The sequence below is a fragment of the Microplitis demolitor genome, chromosome 4, assembly GCF_026212275.2.
Source record: "Microplitis demolitor isolate Queensland-Clemson2020A chromosome 4, iyMicDemo2.1a, whole genome shotgun sequence".
Taxonomy (NCBI): Eukaryota; Metazoa; Arthropoda; class Insecta; order Hymenoptera; family Braconidae; genus Microplitis; species Microplitis demolitor.
The window spans coordinates 18,941,876-18,950,564 of record NC_068548.1 but is presented as its reverse complement, the minus strand read 5'-3'; the positions used below and the strand labels follow the sequence as shown (position 1 = coordinate 18,950,564).

The 8,689-nt window shown below is 30.1% G+C and overlaps 2 protein-coding genes across 3 annotated transcripts; one reads left to right on the top strand and one right to left on the bottom strand.

Moving 5' to 3' along the window:
- Nucleotides 1-3,875: 3,875 nt before the first annotated feature.
- On the bottom strand, nt 3,876-6,811 carry LOC103568260 (persulfide dioxygenase ETHE1, mitochondrial). Of its 2 annotated transcripts, none has more exons than XM_008545043.2 (7): nt 6,711-6,811; nt 6,249-6,486; nt 5,955-6,099; nt 5,350-5,535; nt 5,150-5,238; nt 4,836-5,046; nt 3,876-4,561 (listed from the first exon to the last, which is right to left on the bottom strand). In XM_008545043.2, the coding sequence occupies exons 2-7, from the start codon at nt 6,408-6,410 to the stop codon at nt 4,497-4,499; spliced, it is 858 nt and encodes a 285-aa protein (XP_008543265.1). In that variant the 5' UTR covers nt 6,411-6,486; nt 6,711-6,811; the 3' UTR covers nt 3,876-4,496. The 2 variants fall into 2 exon arrangements, with proteins under 2 accessions (XP_008543265.1, XP_014296427.1); XM_014440941.2 differs by lacking the exon at nt 6,711-6,811 and adding an exon at nt 6,556-6,627.
- A 73-nt stretch (nt 6,812-6,884) lies between these two features.
- LOC103568261 (40S ribosomal protein S19) lies at nt 6,885-7,860 on the top strand. The gene is made up of 3 exons (XM_008545044.1): nt 6,885-6,974; nt 7,233-7,303; nt 7,431-7,860. The coding sequence occupies exons 2-3, from the start codon at nt 7,233-7,235 to the stop codon at nt 7,822-7,824; spliced, it is 465 nt and encodes a 154-aa protein (XP_008543266.1). The 5' UTR covers nt 6,885-6,974; the 3' UTR covers nt 7,825-7,860.
- The last annotated feature ends 829 nt before the right edge of the window (nt 7,861-8,689 follow it).

Sequence of the window (8,689 nt, the reverse complement as noted above, 5' to 3'; positions counted from 1 at the left end):
AGAACTAAAGGTGCAAATTTTTTACATATTTTTTTTTTTATAATTCATCAGTTTGTTAAGAATCAAAAAATTATTTGACGTCTGCCAAATCCAGTATCATAATTAGCCAATGTCAAGTAGGTTTTGGTTTTTCTTTTTAAATAAAATATTTAAAAAATTAATTTTAAAAAATTTCACTTATAGTTTTTTAAATTTTCTACATGTGCATATTTTTATTTTTTTTTTCTTTTTCTTAATTGATTCGTTGAAAAAATAAAATCCAAAAATTATAAATTGTCAACTAACTTCAGAATAATTTGAATAATTTATTTTTATAAAGAGAATTAGATGATTTTAAAAAAAAATTTCTACAAAATAATTAAATTTTTTTTGTTTAAGTTAATTGATAATTAATTCTTCTTTATCTTGAAGATTAATGTTTATAACAAAGAAAAAAAAGTTATCTAAAAAATTGGGAAATTAAATCTAATTTAAATAAGATTGAATAATTTAGATTATTAATTCACGAAAAAGTTAATTCAATAGATTAAATGGATTGCATCAAAAAGTAATTTCGATTGAATAGAAAAGCTTTAAAAAAAAACTCGATAATTTTTTTTTTAATTTTTAACGAATTAAATTTCAAATAAAAATCAAATGAATTTTTAAAAATTTTCTTTCGTTTCATTTAATTAATCTATGCAAATTTTTTTTTTTTCTCATGAGTTATTATTCAATTGCTCGGCATTTTTTAATTAAATAATTTATTGGCAATAATTTAGTAATTTATCAAAGTGATGGGAACGTACAACTTATAAATAAAATATGTGGTATTTAATAATAAATTTATGACGAGATCGTGATCCTTTCGATGACATTTTTAACTGCTTGAAAAATGATGAGGTGGCTTTAAAATATATAAGAATTTTAATGTAAAAATCGATAGAATAGAATTTTTATTTAAGAGATTTTAAAATATATAATATTTGAATAGTGGAATTTAAAGTAGTAATGTAAATTTTTATTAGAGAACTTGACATTGTTAAGATTAAAGTTTTTTTTTTTAATGTGAATGAGTATAATGTAAAATTACCACAAGATATTGTTAATATTAGCAGAGTAAAAATTTAAAATCAAACAAAAGTAAAATTTTTTCCATTTGCAGAACATTTGTCGAGAATATTACTACAAGTTGGTTTAAATGTTAGGTCAATAAGTCTGAGGAAATAGAATAAAATTGAATGTACGTTGTACGATGAGGATGAGAATGAGCGTGCGGTTAACTCGAGTGACTCATTCGTTTTCTCATTGAATCAAGATTGGTTATACACTACAAGTAAAGGGAATTGGTGCACTTTAAGATTTTTCATTCTATTTACTTTTTGACTTCTTATCCTATTTTATTTTAGTTAATTTCCTTCTTTTTATTTTTATATAAAAAAAGTAAATCGTGATTGGAAGAGAACCGTAACGACAGGCGGTTTAATAACGGAAACTCGAGATGTCAAGTGAATAAGGCGAGTGGAAGTACAACGACAACAGGAGAGGGACTTGATTATCGAGGAATTGTCTCGGACTGGATTCCAAGCATGGGATTCCCGCAGAAATTGAAACGGCACTCGAATGCCATGAGTGTTCGAGTATGCCACTAGCATTCAATCGATGACAAAAGAGAACGAGAGTAGAGGGAATTAAGTGAGATAGATTAGGTTTTAGATAAAGATAAAAAGTAAATGCATACGTACTTATATATACAACTAATTGACAGATCGAAAACGAATGATTGTCGTCGCAGACAAATCGATGTCGTGAAAATGTTCAAATACACCCTCCCCCCTCTCCCCGGTGTTTAAATCAACAACCTGTAGATACTTGACTCAAACTTGGAGTGAAGTAAAGCCCAAGCTGTGTTTAATGCTCGTCCATATGGATTTTCTTGTCCGCAATTGTCTTGTTTAGTTTAAGGACGAGATTCCGGCTTTGGCGCCTCATTACTAGTCAACTAAATCCATCAAGCTTATTGAAGAATGATCAAATGTCGAAAAATGTAGACGGTATATATTATAAAAAATGTTAAATATCGTAGAAGGTCATACGTATATACATATATATTATATTAAAGTAAAGAAGGTCAATTTATAAAATTGAAAATGGCAGTCTTAAATAATGACTGGTGGCTGACGACGATAATCCTCTGATGATGACGCTGTTGGATTCACGTGGTGGCTTTAACTCAAGCCATTTCATTGGCTCTTTCACACCAGCTATACCTACTTTATATATATATAAAGAGAGAGCCTACCATGCTATATCCTTCAGGGATTTCCCCTTCTTTAAGCTCGGAAACCCCCTACTGCTATCTGTCCACGTCGTTTCCACCCTCAGCCAATGTGTAACAAACCAGCCCCAGAAAGTCCAAAAGTCCACATCTATCGCTTTATTTTATCCTCAATTCCTCACGTTAATCCTCTTCTATATATACTCTCTCTCTCCTTACCAGTTACTTGACCAAGTTGACATCAATTTTCGTGCTGGCAGCAAACTTCTCATCTCTCGACTCTAACGTCTAAAGCTTTGAAACTCTCTTATTCTTAATAATTTTCTCTCTAGCTCCTTTTAGTTCTCTTTTACGTTTTTTCAAAAAGACTTTGCCATTAGGCCAAGTACGTCTCGTTAGCGTTGGTATACACCCAATATTACTGTGTGCTGCGGCTAAAAGCTCAAGAGAGTAGAATATTTGATAATAATAACGTTATTATATATTTAAAAAAATAAAACTATTAAAAATTTCTTATTTTTTAATTCAACCTCTGCTGGTCTCTCATCGCCTGCTGCTATTTTATACATACATAATTTAAAATTTTATATAATTTTATAATAATATTTATCTCGGAATAAAATTTAAACTGTAAACTGTTTCTCTCGTTTCCTATTTCTCGCCTACGGCATTGTAAAATTATAAGTAACAAACTTATTTTTTCTTCTTGTTCTTCTTTTACTTCATCTCCTTAGTCTTTTTCTTCTTCTTCGTTCTATTTACATTGTTATTTTTACTTTATTTTTTAAAAAAATACCTATATGTATATATAAGCGGTACAAAACTGTGGGAGAAAGGGGGGAAAAATAAAAAAAAAGAGAACCGACAAAGAAGAAAGAGCAAGAGAACAAGAGAGAGAAAGTGTAAGAGAGAGTAGCCTTGGCCCGCGAGTTTTCTCGCTCGTGTGGCGGGCGTAGCGTAGTCACGGTTGTCCTGGCAACGGTATCGATTTCAACCCTCGGCCATACAGCAGAAGAACCCAGGAACGAAGCCCACCATCACATGTATAACCAACTACTAGTGCACTTTGACACCATAGGGTTGTGTTTTCCACCCTCTTACTCCCTCAATCCTTCTACATTCGCGCCCACTCTCACTCTCCTCGAGCTTAACTCTCTTACTCTCTCACCTTTCAAAGTTCCTCTGTCTCTTCGCACCCTCCGTACTACTCACCGCTTTCAGTGTTTCAGTGCTTTCGTTGAAACGCGGGTTTCGACAACACGATTATATTCCGTAAACTCCTCTCACAATCCAAAGTGAGCGAGCGAGCGAATCAGCCAGAGCTAAAGTAAGGGAGAGAAAATAAAAGGGGAACAAGAGGGCAAGTTGAAGCTTCTCGATGCCTCTAGCATGGGAAATGTACGCCTGAAAATTCAATTCTCTCGTTCATTTTCACATTGTATATAGTCAATTCTTTTACACTTACCCAATACAAGAGACAGCAACATCTTAGAAACTACTGAGGCTTTAAAGCCTCAAGCTAAAAGACTTGGATGAATGCCGCTGGTAACACCATAACAGAAATAAAAATAAAAAAAAAATTAAAGTCGATTTAAAAAAAAATGCAATTTAATAACTTTTTTCTTTTTTTTATTTTATTTATTATTAACAATAATCCCTGAATGCATATTTAAAATTTAAAAAAACAGTAATTATGAATATAAATATGTAAATAGTTTATAAAATATAATTATTTTAGAATAATCACAGAGGAATTTTTAGTTTCTTATACCTGATGCCGATGGTGCTTTGGTATAATGGAGCAGCGACGTAAAACGCGATTATTTGTTCACAAAGAGCTGACGATACCGCACGTGCCATCAGAGTCCAGCGAATCCGTTTTATTTCCTCTTAACAATAGAGTCTCGCTCGTACCGTTATCCTCCTCTTTGCCTCTGACATTCGCGTACCAGTCACACCACATTCGAGATACTTTTTATTTTACTCTATTTTCTATTTTTTTTATTTTTTTATTTTTAAACTCTCCCTTCACTGTTGAATTCATTGTGAAATAAAAGACGATTACGCTTCTCGCGAAAAGTGAGGAAGATGCCAAAAGATTTATCTTTTATCATTGCTATTTTTTATACTATTTATATGAAAAAGAAAAAGAAAATATGTGGATTTCCTCGATACTTTTACTTTACCTCTATCCTCTTTAGTACAACAGTAACAGCGGTAGCAGAAGCGATAGTATCATTTATTCTTCTTTCTCTGTTTGATACTCGTAAATGCCACAAACTTTGTTTGCTGGTACGGCTTTGTCTGAAACAATATTCGACTGTGAGGCTCTTTTCAACGTCATCAGTAAAACAAGACACGTCTTGCTGCTATACTCTACAACAGCCTGTCATGAGAAATTTCAAACTTTTTCTCTTTTACTTTTATTCTATTTTTTATTTTTATCTCACGCTTGAGAAAAAAAAAAATAAAATATAAGTATAGCATTTGCTAGACATCCGCCAAAAGTTTGTAAGATTAAACATCATAGCCGAATAATATATATTTTATATATATAAATAATGAAATGTAAATATACCAATCATCTTAGGATAAGGAAGATTTAAGTTGTTCATAATCTTGATAAATTCATCTTTAGATTTACTAAGTCGTGGATTTAAAATACGTTCTTCAACAACTGTAGTTACAGTACGACCTGTATAATCATGAGCTGGATAAAGCCGGAAGTTTGACGGTAAATTAAATATCACCGTGTGTACTGATTCATAAAGAATTTCTGGTGAGCCACCCTGAGTATACAAAAACAAATAAAATAATAATAATAAAAATTACCGTGGATTTGAAATATCCTTGTGCTACTTGACGGGCTTCTATAGTAAATGTAATACAAACCTGGAAGTCTGTTCTACCACATCCACGTATTAATAGAGTATCTCCAGTAAATGCGATACCCTGTTCACGACACACGTACGTCACGCAACCTGTATACATAATAAAAAAGATAAACATCAATTTAATTAATACTAGAATAAATAAATAAAACATACAAACAAAGTTTTAGTGTCGTATTGATTTTTAAAAATAATACTGACCTTCTGTATGACCTGGAGTTGGTAAAGCTTCTAATTGATGTCGTCCAAAATTAATTGAATCATGTGGTTCAAGCAAAATATCCGCTTGCGCACCACTACGTCGTGATATAATTGATTTACAACCAGGTAATATTGATTTTAATTTACCTGTTCCTGTTATATGATCAGCATGCATGTGGGTGTTTACTTAAACAATTTAAAAAAATATATATTTTGTTTAGTTTATTTTAATTGATATTAATATCAACATTATATCTCGTATCGTTTATTCTACAATCGTTGTATAGAGATTCATGAAATTTTATCAAAGCAATCTTAGCTTCTTGAATGTAATTGCCAAAGTTTACCGTTAATTCGGCAATCCTCAGATAAGTCGTCAAATTCTCAAGAGGTGGAAAGCTTTTAGGTATTAGTAGAGTAGTATGAGAGATTAAAGTTTTATGCAATGAGAGTTTAACAATTGCTAAAACTATTCTGAGTATTTCGATTAAGATTTCACACTAGTAACACTTTGTACACTCGTGTACAATAATTGCTTATATATATATATTTATTAATTGTCTTATGTTAATAATATATACCTACTTATAAAATAAAATATTTACTTGCGTATTTGAGTTTTAATCCTAGTTCTCTGATTAATTTAGCATCTCTTTCAGCCAAGTCAACAACTGGATCTATTAAAACTGCTTCTCTTTTTAATATATCTGCTAATAAATATGTATATGTACTGGAAGTAATGTCAAATAGCTGTAAATAAAATATCAAATTTATTATTCAATATGAAAATAAAAAATGGATGTTATTATTTATTGAAATATTCTATTGATCTATAGTTTAATATTGTATGTAGTCATCGGGTGAATAATCAATAAAAATTTTATTTTTATTAAATTTACCTGGCGGAAAAAGAAGTCTTTGGAGTGAGGTATTGGCTCTGTTAAAGTGTCATCCTTGTGATATTGTACATTTGACAGACACTTCCGGGTCATTTTGGTAACACAATGTCGCTTAATATTTATTGTTAAAATATTAATACATTTACCAATTAATTTTGACATTATTTATGACAGATTTTGGGGAGATATCCAAGTACGATAATAATTTATGACACTATTATTCAGTGGTGACATCAGACTGAAACAGTTATATTTTATTTTAAATTTTATCTGTCTGGTTCATATTTTAATTATCACATTATCAAACCAGATTAATAATTAATCAAATAATCTTTTTTATATTTATCCGTGGCACTTCTACTGAAATTTAAAACATAACCTAGTTTCAATTACGTACTTGTCTAAAATAATATCTATAAATTTAAAAATTAATTAATAAATAATTTAAAATACAAAACTTACCTATTTTAATTATGCAATCAATTATTTAAACACGATGATATTTTTATTTCTATTCATTTTGAAATTCAAATCAATAATAATTTTTTACAGATTCAAAATGCGCGCGCATTTAAATCCACCCGCGCGCGCCAATGGAGCCACCAAATCAAAAGAATAATCACGTCTGCCATCCTACGGAGAATAAAGATGGCCTACTTACCCCTATTTCCCATGCTGCCATCTCAACAAGTTCTTTTTCGTCGTGATTTAAGATAGCGATCCAAGGTTTGTCATATCCATGCTTATAAAACGAATTAATCAATTAAAATATTTAAATAAACTATTCTTAATATCAAAAATATATTAATTATTAATTTATTACTATTAATTTGAAATATTTTACGGCGAATTTTTTATTTTATTTGTAATATAAACACATGTGTACACCGTTTTATTATGCATCCATGTGATACGTGTTCACGTGACATTTAAACTCTTATATTTTAAATATTTATTGCTAATAAATAATTCAAATTATTTCAGATGCCGTCTGTGACTTTGCTAGACGTTGATCAACACAAATTTGTGAAAGCTTTTGCAAGCTTTCTAAAAAAGTGAGTTTTTAAAAACTTAACCTAATTCTTAGTTTGTTATTTTTCTACTTTACCAACATTTATATATTTATATATGCGCATATTTAAATTTTGTACTGGTAATAAATTATAAATTATTTTTTAATAGAACTGGTAAAATGCGCGTACCAGAATGTATGGACATAATAAAATCAGGTCAATTCAAAGAATTAGCACCATATGATCCCGATTGGTATTTCACAAGGTGCGCAGCCCTCGTTCGTCATATTTACATCCGCAGTCCCATTGGTGTTGGTGCGGTAACAAAAATATTCGGTGGACGTAAACGTAATGGAACTCACCCCAGCCACTTTTGCAAATCTTCTGGCGGCCTTGCACGTAGAGCTCTTCAAAGTTTGGAGCAACTTAAACTTATCGAAAAAGCTCCCCTTGGTGGTCGTAAACTCACCAGCCAGGGACGCCGTGATTTAGATCGTATTGCTGCTCAGGTGAAAGCTAAAAGTAAAAAACAATTGAAACTTCAAGAAACTCTCGTTCTTTAAGGATTGTAATTCAATAATAAAATTTTTTTAAATTTACGTTATTGTTTTTTTTTTTTTTGTTTTTTTTTATTCATATTTCAAAGGTTGTTACGATACTCTGATTAAAAGAAACGATTCAAAACGATTAGAAACAAACCAAAACTATTCAATTTTACTACTATATAGATTTACATTATTTATCATTGAGTGAATCGTTTTGTTTAATCAGGGTAATCATTTATTTATTATAGGGTAAAATTACCAGTTCCGGACATTTTAAAATTTTGATTAAATAAATTTATTCAATTCGCAGTAAACTCTCAGATGGTTCTGTCGTATTCAAGTTACTTTAATTATGCTCATATTTTATATATTTATTTACCAAAATACAAGATAAAAATAAATGATTATTGAAACATTTTTTTTGTTCAGTAATTGTTAACTTTTATGAATGAAATTCAGGTGGATCTACTTATAATTTAAAATCTAAACATTATTCTCGTACCTCAAGATCTAAGAGCTTTTGATGAGATTAGAACTTCTTGAAGATCTACACAGGGAAATAAGTAGAAGTTAATTTCTTTGATAGTGCATACGACGTACTTATGCAAATATACTAGATCAATATTACATGTGTATAATTATAAAATCACTGTGAATTATTTATCAGTGATATTTAAAGATGTAAAATGCAGAGTACGTTAAATAAATAAATAAGTGTCTACAAATAGTGTAGTGCCCAAAACATGATACTGAAAGTAGCAGTCACCAGAAATTTTTGTAATTTTTTAAACAAGTTACTTGTAAGTAGAATAAAATTTTTAAAATATGCACAAATATATTTTTATAAATTTTTTATGTGCAGTTTTTGAAAGTTTTCTCTATA

Bases quoted from the DNA above. Each gene is read 5' to 3' on its own strand.
- LOC103568260 (XM_008545043.2), bottom strand. From the start codon at position 6,410: ATGTCAAAATTAATTGGTAAATGTATTAATATTTTAACAATAAATATT. The intron at 5,047-5,149 runs GTTTGTATTACA...TTGTATACTCAG, and splicing joins GTGGTAGAACAGACTTCCAG to GGTGGCTCACCAGAAATTCT. The intron at 4,562-4,835 runs GTATATTTACAT...ATATTGTTTCAG, and splicing joins TCCTTATCCTAAGATGATTG to ACAAAGCCGTACCAGCAAAC.
- LOC103568261 (XM_008545044.1), top strand. From the start codon at position 7,233: ATGCCGTCTGTGACTTTGCTAGACGTTGATCAACACAAATTTGTGAAA. The intron at 7,304-7,430 runs GTGAGTTTTTAA...ATTTTTTAATAG, and splicing joins TTTGCAAGCTTTCTAAAAAA to AACTGGTAAAATGCGCGTAC.